This window comes from Geotrypetes seraphini, chromosome 1 (genome assembly GCF_902459505.1).
Source record: "Geotrypetes seraphini chromosome 1, aGeoSer1.1, whole genome shotgun sequence".
NCBI lineage: Eukaryota > Metazoa > Chordata > Amphibia > Gymnophiona > Dermophiidae > Geotrypetes > Geotrypetes seraphini.
The window spans coordinates 3,338,384-3,351,205 of NC_047084.1; the positions used below are offsets into that span (position 1 = coordinate 3,338,384).

Below are 12,822 nucleotides of genomic sequence, written 5' to 3' on the forward strand. Positions count from 1 at the left end.
GTAGAAGGGGAGAGATATTTGACACCTCAGGGGAGGGGAGGTAGCGAAGGTGAAATGAAGGATATTTGAGGGAAGGGAGATAGGAAAGATGGTGGACATTTTTGGAAACAGAATTAGGCAAACAGAAATGTTAGATTCCTTGAGGAAGGGAAGGTAGGGAAGGCGAGAGATGCTGGACACAAGGGGGAATTGATGCTGGACTATGCAAGGGTAGAATAGAGAAGGGATTGAAAGGAAAGGGGTGAGATGCAGGATATGGGGTGGGAAGAGGCTTGATTTTCTTGGCTCAAGCTGAGGGTTCACCTAAGGTGTTTGATACTCTTAAGGCAACGCTGGCTTGCAATCCAGGAGGAACTACAAGGCACACGAGGAAACTGCTAAGAAATAAATATCATTCCTCCTCCCAAAAAGAAAAATAAATTGTCTTTTTAAAAACCGTTTCAAACATTCCTTAAACATTCACTTATGGCTTGCAGATAGACTTAGAAGTATAGAAGCAGCTTTTTATATATAGGAAATGTATTGTTGTGTGTTAAACTTATTTTCTGATTTTTATTGGATGGAAAAAAAAAACACCTTTTTAAGCATTCTATTAAAAATGTGTAGCACTTCAGTATTAATTAATCAGACTTTTCTTATTAGCCCTAACCTAACATGGCGAGATCTCCAACATCTGGTAGTCTGGACATCTGAGTTTGACCCATTGGCCAACAATCCAGAATGGAAGAAAAATGGAGCCGGACTAATGGTGAATGACAGATTTGGGTATGGTCTACTCAACGCCAAAGCACTGGTGGACTTAGCAAATCCTAAGACCTGGAAGGGAGTCCCAGAGAAGAAAGAATGCATGGTGACAGATAGTGAATTTAAGCCAAGGTATTATATGACTTTGCACAAACATGTGATACAATTTTGCTTATAAAATTGCTTTCTTATTGTATTAATAGGCCATACTGATGAAGGGCAGTTCTGCAGTTCTGCACACCTTATGCAGTATGTGCTGAGAAAATTGGCACAAACACTATGTTATTGGCACAAACACTATGTTATTCTATAATGGCAATAAATCAGACCACAGAGAATGTGCACTCTGCACAAATCCCAGGAAATCCAAAGAAGGAGCAGAGTGAGTCAGGTCTTTAAATGAACCACACTTTAATGGAAACTAATATAGCATGTACAAAGTATCATCTAGATTAACAATGGACTCGACACGGGTCGTGTTGCGGCAAATGTGCCTGCATCAGGAATCCTAAAACATACAATCTTAATAAAAACAATAATATAAAATTCTAATGGAAACAATAAAAGACACATTTATATAACACAAGCAATAAATGAAATACAGTCAATACCATGCCAGATGCAAATGAATGCTTCTGAATTTAATCAATGTCCATATAGATGATGCCAATAAAATATCATAAAAAGGAAATGTAGAGAGTTACATCAAAATCAATACAAGGATGTTATAAATAAGTTCCAAAACACAAATGAAACAAAGGACATAATGGTAAAAACAAGAACATGTGAGTATGATGGATCTTGCTAAGAATAACAGTAATGCCCTTAAGCCCATGATTCTTTTTTTTTTTTTTTTAATTTCTTTATTCATTTTTAAACTTACATCAAGTGTACAGTAAATATCTAACAATTATAATACAACATCACTTGAAAAATCTTCACTATCATACACCAAGAAGATTTAACCCCCACCCCTTCCCAAATTCATATACAACTAATATATACCACATGAAAATATTATATCTTAAGACAATCATATATATATTCTTAATGGAAAACCAAGAACACCCCCCCACCCCAAATCCACATGTGTATTAAGATTGGGAAAAGTGTAATTTATTCATTACTATAATTTAATAATGATCCCCACACATCCTTAAATTTATTATAATAACCTTTTTGAACAGCCAACGCTCTTTCCATTTTATACACATGACAAACTGAATTCCACCAAAAACAATAATTCAGTCTTCTACAGTCCTTCCATAATTCTTCTAATAAAATTAATGAGAGCCAAAAATGAAAATGATTATAATCGCATACTTCAGGCGGCACTTGTGATGTGGTAAAGTAAGAATCATGTTAAAATAAAAAATACCAGAAGAGTCACTTGTGCCCAAAAAGTCACTTGTGGCAAAATGCGAGTAGTATTGCGAGGGTCAAATTAAAAAGGATACATTTCTGATTCTATAATGGCACACATAACTACAAGGGGTGTGCATATACCTCTGAATTCTGTATATGGCACCTTATATTATGTGTGCAACTCAGTGCGCATAATTGGCAATTAACATCTCATAATTGCCGATAATTGGAATTAATTGGAAGTTACATGCTCAACTTAGTATGCACACTGCCCAAAATGCTATGCATTTTGCCTGAGCCTGAAAAGGGAGCGTGGTTAGAGGCAGCTCGTGGGCGTTCTTTATACACACGTTTATAGGTTATGCGCTAAGCACACGACTTAGGCACAGGCAGTTATGCTAGCTTTTCTTTGGCCTAAATGGCTGTGCCTAAAAGTTATGATGCATACCAGTGCTAAGTGTGATTCTATAAGGTGGAATAACTTTTACAGAATCGCGCTTAGTGCCGCACTAATCAGTGCTAACTTTTTTGTTTAGGCATGATATAGAAAATCAGTCTCATAACTTATTGAATACTAATGAGTTATGTGTGTTGCATGGCACACTTAGGCATAAGCCTGCCATTGGCCTGATGTAAATAATTGCACCCACTTTAGGTGTGCCAATATGGGGCTAACTTGTAACCGCATCTTAGCGCACAGATGCTATTAGAGAATCGGTGCTCACTGTGCAGCATTGGTGCACCTCACTGGAGGTGCCCATAGGAGCCATAAGAACATAAGAATAGCCTTACTGGGTCAGACCAATGGTCCATCAAGCCCAATAGCCTGTTCTCACGGTGGCCAATCCAGGTCACTAATACCTGGCCAAACCCAAAAACAGTAGCAACATTCCATGCTACCAATCCAGGGCAAGCAGAGGCTTCCCCCATGTCTTAATAACAGATTATGGACTTTTCCTCCAGGAATTTGTCCAAATCTTTCTTAAAACCAGCTACGCTTTCACAATGATTAGGGGTGCTACACACAACACCAGTGAATGCTCCCTCATTACAAATGGAGTTTTCTCAACATTGGGGGTATGGCTATGGTTATTTTTATACTGCCTTTCTTCCAGAGATATCAAAGTGGTTTACAACACATGGACTAGTAGGTACTCTAAGCATTTTCCCTATCTGTCCTGGCAAGCTCACAATCTAACTATAGTAGATTGCTTAGCGCATAATCTAACTATAGGGCAATGGAGGTTGGAGTGCCATGCCCAGGGGTACTAGGAGTGGCACTGGGATAAAAACCACAACCTCATGGTGCTGAGGCAGCAGCTCTTAAATGCTAGGCCACTCCTCTACTCAGATAGCCACAGCATCCACAGAGCTGGTACCTATATAGGTGCAAGTAATAGAATTACCCCCCTCAAAGTGTTTTATTGTGTCTGTCATAATCACGTTTGGTTCATATGAAATTGAAATAGGAAGTTACCAGAAGTTACAGAGAAGCCAAGAGAAATTAAGCATCCTATTTGAAGATATGATAGCAGGTTTGCATTCCGCTATTCCAGAATCTGATTTTTCTCAGATTCAAACACTAAAAAAAGAACTGGGAATGCTGGCTAATCTAGATTAATTTATCAGGTAGAATGACTGTAGTTTAGATCAAGTTTCAAGTTTTATTAAATTTTGTTATGTACGCTGTATCAAATGCTTCAATGCGTATAACATTTTTAAAAATGGGGGGGGGGGGGCAAAACAAAACTCTTTTATACAATTACATACAAATTCTATACATTCTAATTCATGACTGGTACCGAAGTTGAAAGGGTTGAACTACAATCTTTAAAGAAAAAAAGGAAACATTTAGGGGGGAACACATATGGTGGGTAACACACACAAAAAAAAAGATAAATTTATAATCGACGCGTAAATCTGATTAAGATCTAAGAAATTTGGTGATTTGTAAATTATGTTGTCTATTTTCCAAATGCGTCCTTGAACAAGAAACTTTTTAAGGAATGCTTGAATCTTTCTAAAGAGGATTCATTACGAATATATATTGGTAAATTGTTCCAAAGCTGGGGTGTTATAACCGAGAAAATAGTAGATCTCCTGGTCCCTATTATTTTTAATGAAGGGTTAGTCAATAGATATTGTTGTGCCCAAAGATCATTTGAAGTGAGCTGAACTTGGAGTCATGAGTTTTTCCATTTAAGCTAACTAAGATCCAGAGGCATAACTATGTTCTTAAAATATTAGGGGCTCAGTCAGGCTCCCAATGAGGTAATATTGAGCACATGCCATTAGCAGGGGGGGTGGGGGGGAGATGAGGAATGCTGCCCGCCATAGGCTTTTAAAACCTGGATATTCAGTGCTATGCCATGCCTGGTTGCCAGTGCTGACTATTTTTATTTATTTATTTTGTTATATATCCTGTCCTCCCCAATGAGCTCAGAACGGGGATTTGTTTTTTTGCCGCCCTAAATTTATCCAGATAATTACTAGTTAGTGCACTGAATATTGCTCCTAATCAGGTAACTCCTGGCTCCACCCAGACTCCAACCTTGAGCCACCCCAACATGCCTGAAGCGCTGAAATGATCTGATCAGAATTTCAGCGGCACTATCCAGGTAAGTGCCGCTGAAAATCTGGGTATAACCCAGTAAGTGGAACTTCCCTAGGTAGGAACCTCTCCTACTCAATAAGTCCTGCTGAATAGTGCAGGACTTACTGGAGGAAGGAAGCGGCCTAGGGGTTAGAGCTACAGCCTCAGCACCCTGAGGCTGTGGGTTCAAACCCTGTGCTGCTCATTGGCTTTTCTCAAAAATGTAACACTCCCTCCTCCTCTGTTATCCTAGTCCTCTAAACATTCTTCTTTCCTCCGATCTTCATCCTTTCCTTGGAGTTCCTTTCTCATCCCAATTCCTGTAAACCGTGCCGAGCTCCATGACTATGGAGATGGTGCGGTATACAAACCTAAGGTTTAGTGACCTTGGGCAAGTCACTCAATCCTCCATTGCCCCAGGTATGTTAGATAGATTGTGAGCCATTAGGACAAATAGGGAAAATGTTCGAGTACCTGATTATACACTAAGATAACTTTGATAGACATTTCCCCCTGTCTGTCCTGGCGGGCTCACAATCTATCTAATGTACCTGGGGCAATTGGGGGGGGGGATTAAATTAGTTGCCCAGGGTCACAAGGAGCAGCATGGGTTTGAACCCACAACCTCACGGTGCTGAGGCTGTAGCTTTAACCACTGCGCCACACTCTTCCCTGGAGGAGATGTCTGCTGCTGTTCCCTTCCTGTCCTGCCAGGTGTTGAATGGCTCTGTGTTCTGTGGTAGAAGTATTACTCTCTTCTTACAAGACTACAACATTATTATCTGCATCATGTGCTGAGCATGAATCAAAGAATGCAATAACAAAGTAATCAGCACAGAAAACTAGGGCAAAAGACAGATATCGGGGTCCTTTTATTAAGGCGCGCTAACCGATTTAGCGCATGCTAAAGATTAGCGCGTTCTAAATGCTAAGTTGCCCATAGAATATCATGGATGCCTTAGCATTTAGCGCGCGCTAAATCAGTTAGCGCGCCTCAATAAAAGATTTTTTGTATTTTTATTAGAATGGTTTTTCAATTTGTTTTGTATGATTTTATCGGGAAGAGTGAGAATGGAGTTGCTAGTTATTTGGAATGTAATAATATTCAAACTACTATCTGAATGACTAGCTAGAAAAGTTAAGATAGAAACATTGCCATGTTAACTGGACTTCTGTCTGGACTGTGGTTTGAACATTGCTGCTATCCAAAGTGTGGCAGGACCTTTAGGTTGCATGAGTATTATGCATCACTCACTATCTGGATAGTGGTACTGCGTACCCATTAAAAATTTAAGGCCCTCTTTTACTAAGCCACAGTAGAGGTTTCTACCGCAGCCCAAGGTACTAGATGCTCCGATGTTCATAGGAATTCTATGAACATCAGAGCAGCGTTGGGGCATTTAGCGCTTCAGGCCAAGGTAGAAACCTCTAGCAGGCTTAATTAAAAGGGGGAGGGGAGGGGGTAAATGCTGTAACCAACATGTAAAATAAACGCCAACTGCAGAGTTGATGTAAATATTGACTGCATTGCCCTTTTTTGTATTTGCAGTATTTACAAATTGTTATGAATGTTATTATTGACCTATTGTAAATTGCTTTGGGCAGTCCTTCAGGACTGAAAAGATGGGGTACAAGTGAAATAGAAATCTAAACTTGTTAGACACATAACTACAGTAGGCAAGATGGCCAATCCTTGCTGCTTAGTAAGAGAACATGGAAACAAACAATTTTTTAGATGAAACGCCTTTTGGATTTGGAAATGACAGTAGCATTAGATTTCTCGATGCAAAATACTAGTTAATAGTTGATCTACATATTAGTGAAAGCTTGTACTCAGGCATTACTCTATATAAAATCTTGAATGTTAAACAGCACAATTTATATAAAATTCTCACCTCCATCGGAAGCCATTATGATCTCTGCTAAGATAGTGTGAGGGGTCCGCTGAAAAGTTCTCAGCCCAACCAAGAAGAGAATGATGTGGAGCCATGAATCCTTCAAGTTATTCCATACTTTTTCTTGACACTTTTTGATTCAATGACATGAAATGAAACAAAAAGCGTCTAGAAAAGTATAGAATAACTTGCAAGTTTCATAGTTGGGCTGAGAACTTTTCAGCAGCCCCTTGTATTCTGTAAAGGGTGCTCTACACAGAGCGTCCTTTTTAGAGTACTACCTTGGCACTCTTCTTGTCTCTAACTTTCAATGTGGACATGTGTAACATAGCATAAAATCAACTTATAGACCGCATAACCATGAGGATCTATACAGTTTACAAAAGATTAACCTAAGTCACAAATAAAACTCTGAAGAAATTAATTACCCAGAAATCTAAAGAACAAATAAGTTTTCAAATGCCTTCTAAAATCCAAGTATGACATGGATAGAAAGAATAGTTGCTTAAAATCTTTGGCCCAAAGGGCGGCCTGGTAAGACAGTGTATGTTCGTGATATCTTTTAAACTTGTATGTTTGCTAAAAGCTGGAGTAAATGCTTGCAGCCACTGATGGCAGTTAGGCCTGCAAATCCAGATATTCTATAACTTTTCACCTAATTTTTGGGAACACCCCTGACCTGGCCTTGCCCCTACTGTGGCCCTGCCTTTTGAGTTGTACGCTATGAAATTTAGTGTGCATATTAGAGAATAGGGCATAGGGCAGATCCACACATAATTTCTAATTAGTGTCAATTAATTAGTGCCAGTAATTGATTTTTAGTGCTTAATTGACTAAATAGTTTATGCTTGGATCTGGGATCTGTCCCCAATTTGGGTGATCTATGCAGAATTTTGAGACAAATGTGCAAAAAATTATGTGCTATGATGGTTTCCATCCTCTTTTTAGTGTGCAGTTGTCAGTGCCAAAATTTAACCATCGTTTTGGACCAGTTGTTAATGTTTTTTCAACATGAACATGATTACCAGCAGATATCATTATTGTTCCTAAAGACAGAGGTGATATAATTCTTCTTTTTTCCTCATATTCCTTCTAGGACACTAAGATCAGGAAGTCAGATAATCATTGAAATTCCCACACGAGCCTGTGAGGGTCAGGATAGCTATATTAAGTCTTTGGAGCATGTGCAACTTGAAACAACCATTGAATACTCTCGCAGAGGAGACCTACATATTACTCTCACCTCCCCTTCAGGTACAGTATGGGCATTTAACCCATTATGAGGCAAAGACAAGAATATTGTGTATATTCAAAAGAGATAGTGGGAATGGGAATCATTAGTGATAGTGAAGTAAGGTATTACCTTATCAAGGAGGATGCACAGAAAAAAAAGACAAGAAACTATTTCCCAGAAACAATTTGATCATGAAGTCTTGTTGATGATTGCAGAAGATATGATGCTGATTGCAACAGTTGAACGAAGTGGCTTCAAAATGTTTTGCCAGCGATGTACACCCACTGTCCAACTTCCAAGTAGACACAACCTAACACAAAGCTTAAATGAACTGTATGCCATTCAGAAGAACTTGCTTATTACAGAATTACAACAGGTCGAATATGTTTTTATAACAGATCTGTAGAACAGCCAGAAGCATAATTTTATTGGAATGACAATAAACATGGAAACATTTATTACGCTATTCCCTTGTTTTGGCTATTTGAAGGCTTAAACATTCCTACACTGGGGAGAAGATTGTTGAAATATGGCTGATCTGTTCACAGAGTTCCATATGACAACTGAGATTACGGTATCTGCAGCAAATATTACAAAAGCCTTGTGTCTTCTAAAAGACATTTGCACTGGTGGTAATGAAGACAATGGCAGTTCGTGCTCAAGAGTCCAACTATCAGTCATTTTCCAAGTCAGATGGTGCTTACATTTAAGTGGCAATGTACAATTAGTTGGCTAGTTTCTCTTTAACTCCAGCATCTCTACTTGACCACTTTCCCAGGTCGTGCATCTCAGTTATAAATTACTAGTTTCATCGCCTGTAGTTGCAGTCCATCACTACTGCTGTCATAGATCCTTCACCAGGTATACCCTGAAGAGGTATACCCTGCAGAGAAAGGATCACAGATGGATAAATAAGACCAAGACATGAGATTTTCTTTTTGAGAAATAATGCATAAAAATGAACATACAAAATGGATTACATGAAACACAGTTAACAAGAAGTATAATTAGCTCAAAGTTTTCCACAGCCATCAGAGAGCAAAAGAGGCATATGTGAATATAATTGATTCTTTCTTTTAACAACAATTGTATAAGAAAATAAAAACAGATAAGTTATCAGCCAAGATTGTTATGAGGGGAAAAGCTAGAACAATAAGGAAGAAGACAGAATAGGAAAGATAAAGGAAGTGAAAATAAGTTGAAAAGGCAAGGTCTAAGAATTGTACAAGCAATGCTTTGCATGACAGTGGCAGGAAAAAATTAAAGGGCCCATTGGTCCAAATTGGAGAACCCTAGTGCCCCTCTCTTGGGTGGCCTCCAATCCATGGTGGTTTATTAGCCTTCCCTCCCCTCCTTTCCCAGCTTTGATACAGGGTATAATTAGAAAATCAGTCCCCTTCCATCAAAGCCTCACCTCTTTTTTCGGGCCAATTTGTGTTCCCTTACCTCTTGTTCTTGTCCCAGGAACTTCAACTCATCCCTAGAAGCAATGGGCAGGAGCAATCCCCACTATTTCCTGTCCTGGTGGTTGTCTATAAAAATATGGCATTGGATGATCTCTAGCAGTAGGCTTGTGGTATTACATTAGGATGAGATCGCCAAATAAGGGAACACATCCTTATCTAGAAGTGTGATCACTAGCCATTACGAGAGACTATTACATGAAATCAGCTGGCACAATATTTGTACAGGAACAAATGTGTTTGCTCCTGCCCCCATTGCCCTCGCACTCCTAGGAGTGAGTAAGGGTCCCAGGGGGAGAAAGAGAGAGCCAGGCTGAACTAAGGTATAAAATATAAGAGTTGGGGCATCAGAGCTAGGGAGAGAGGAGAGGGAAGTTTTCTGGACCACCAGAGGTCATAGATCTCCTTGGGGTGTGTCCAGAGGAGCCTCTAATGGGCCAGTGGACCTTTTACTTTTCTCCTGTCATAGTGGTAGTTCAGGTCAGATTTTTACTGGCATGCGCTGGGGTCACCTGTTGGCTTCAGCCTAATTTACTTAGAATACATGTTTGCACATACCCAAGCAAATAAATGCATACAGGTCAGTGATGCAAACGTTGAAAAAGAAGATGGGACGGTGGGGATCAGTCTCCAAATATTTCAGCTTTCAGCAACTCATCCCATATTCTGATCAGTAAGGCAATTTATATGTATGAAAAATATTTTTTCCCCTTCATGTTTATAATTACTGTTGTTCAAGACATATAAAATTCACCACCAATTTCATTTTTCCTTTCTTAAGAAGGTATCAGAGCATTTTGGAAAAAAAGCAAACATAAATTGAACGCAGAGGAAAGATTTTTTTTTCCCCCAAGTTTTTTTTTGACAAATCCTTGTTATTCTTTTGCAGGGACTACTGCTATCCTCCTCTCTGAAAGAGCAAAAGACACATCACTCAGAGGTTTCAAAAACTGGGACTTTATGTCTGTTCATACATGGGGAGAAAATCCGACAGGCACCTGGGTTTTACAAATCACTGATGTGGTATGTACGGCTATACACCGAATATTGCTTTCTGTTAACACTTTACTATCATAATGTAGAAAATCTTGCTGGGGGACGACGACTTTTCAAATCCATTAATGGGATCATTTTATAAAGCAAGTTCCACATAAAAAGCAATTTTTACATGAGGAAAATGGCTGAATATATTATGTTATGTTTTATATGATCTCATATTCTGCCAAATCCTCACAAAATGGAGTTCAAGGCAAGTTACAAACAGTATTATCACTACACAAATATAAGTGTATAGATGTGTGTGTTCAGACATACACGCGCACGAGAAACATTCCCAGAAGCAGTGGCGTAGTGAGGGTGAGATGTGCCTGGGGCGGTGCTGCCCCCACCCCAATCCACTCCTTCCCCACCCCCCATCCTGCCATGTGCGCCCACGCCCCTTCCCTTCCCCCCATATCTCTTTAACGTTCGAGGCGTTGGCTCTTTGACATCATTTCCTAGGTGCGGGTCCAGGAAGTGATGTCACAGGAAGAGCCTACGCAGGCGCGAGCAGCAGGTTGAAGTTGCTTTTCGTGCCCATAATGTTAAAGAGGTGCGGGGGAAGGGATGCATTGTAGTGGGTGGTGGGGGCAAGAAAGGAGTGGGGCAGGTGGAGAGAAGGACCCTCCCCCCCTTACTTCAACACTGCCCAAAAGTATAATTTGGGCATGCAGGGTTGAAATAGCTATGTGTGTGTTCTGTAGGGTTCTTTTAGTAAACTGCAGGAAACACCAGGGTGCAATTGCTGCGAGTTAAAATTCTAATTGCAGGACGCACTCTGGCATGTATAGCACTGTGAAAATAATTGGATTTTTCTGCACAAGGTCATGTCTGGGGGTGGGTGGAGAGTGGGCATGACAGCTTTAATCAATTACCTCATGGGGCATTGCTATGTGCAGTGGCATATCAAGGGGGGGGGGCGGTCCGCCCTGAGTGCACGCTTCAAGGGGGTGCACAGCCGGCTGGGTCCGGAAGCTCCCGCGCTGCTCAAAACAGCACCTCAGCGCGGCTGCCATACATATTTCAGAGCAGAGTCAGCAGCCGCGCTGAAGTGCAGGAAGTTCCTGCGATGACTACTTCTGCTGCCTGTGCTCCGGAAGAGGTAAGTAATGTAATGTAATGTAATTTATTTCTTATATACCGCTACATCCGTTAGGTTCTAAGCGGTTTACAGAAAATATACATTAAGATTAAAATAAGAAAGGTACTTGAAAAATTCCCTTACTGTCCCGAAGGCTCACAATCTATCTAAAGTACCTGGAGGGTAATAGAGAAGTGAAAAGTAGAGATAGAGGAAAAATAAAATAGATAAACATTTTAACAAGACAGCTTTAATCTAGATACTTTGGAAGGTAGAAGAGAGGAAAGAAAGGAATAGATATAGAAGGGAGAACCGTTGAACAGTAGAATTCTGAAGAAATTTAAATGATAGAAATAGAACAAAACAAAGATAAAAGGCAAAACAATAGGTAAGATTAAAGATAGATCATAAGCTGGAAAGAAAAATAAAAATAAAACTTTGTCTTCAATCCACGGTTTCTGCATCATTGATGAAGTGGAGCAAGTAAGTTTAGGAGGAGGGATAACGTTTCCAAAAAAAGGGCTGACAGTACCAAGATTCCTACCCTGTTTCCCCGATGGTAAGACACTGTCTTATTTTTTTTGGAAGGCCAAAATATGCTCTAGGGCTTATTTTCGGGGGGATGCCTTATTTACCCATGAAGAAGACTACAGTACACAGTTATTGTTGAAAAAAAACAGAATTTTATTACCTGTATTGGATGTTCTGGCCGTGAACAAACTCCTGCAGTCTCCGTTAGGGAGGGATGAGGGAAGCTGCCTGTGTTTCCTTGCGCGGAGTCACGTGCGCGCGCTGCAGTCCTGTCACTTCCTCCTCTTCACTTCATGACGAGGCGCGGCATGCAGCCATGGAGGCAAATACGGTAGACGGAGGGACCACACGGAGTCACCCACCGTACCACCCGATTCGGGTAAGCGCAGGTATCGGTGGGTGGCTTATTTGCGGGGGGGTGCCTTATTTTACATTTTTTTCTAAAAAGGGGGGCTGTCTTATTTGATGGCCCTGCCTTATCATCGGGGAAACACGGTATGTCTTCTCCCCTGCGATGGTCTTCTATCCATTTATTCCTTCCCAGACACACTGTCCGTGTCCCAGCTGCTCCAAGGAAGTTGCCCCAGATGAGGTTCACGGTAGTTGCAGGATTTTCTCCTCTGCGGGAAAGCCGCCCGGATCTGAATGTCTGTGTGCTGATGCCGCTGGAAGCTTGGCAGGTGACTCTCGGTGTATTTGTAGGCCTAAGACAATAGGGGCAAATTGCAGTACGCAGCCATCTGCACATCGGAGCAGAGGATTTAGACCAGGTCTTCCACTATCTCAACCAGGACAGGTCTCTGTCCGGTTTCTCCCAGCTGCCACCATAAAGTCTATCGAACTACGAGTGCAGGGCCCTTCAACTGCCGAGCTGGATC

At 40.6% G+C, this 12,822-nt stretch overlaps 1 protein-coding gene across 1 annotated transcript in view; it reads left to right on the forward strand.

Moving 5' to 3' along the window:
- PCSK1 (proprotein convertase subtilisin/kexin type 1) overlaps positions 1-12,822 on the forward strand; it is a 109,152-nt gene that overhangs the window by 73,895 nt on the left and 22,435 nt on the right. Inside the window, exons 10-12 of the mRNA XM_033929194.1 lie at positions 643-876; positions 7,694-7,851; positions 10,184-10,317. Coding sequence (XP_033785085.1) covers positions 643-876; positions 7,694-7,851; positions 10,184-10,317 — 526 coding nt within the window. The remainder of the gene's footprint in view (positions 1-642; positions 877-7,693; positions 7,852-10,183; positions 10,318-12,822) is intronic.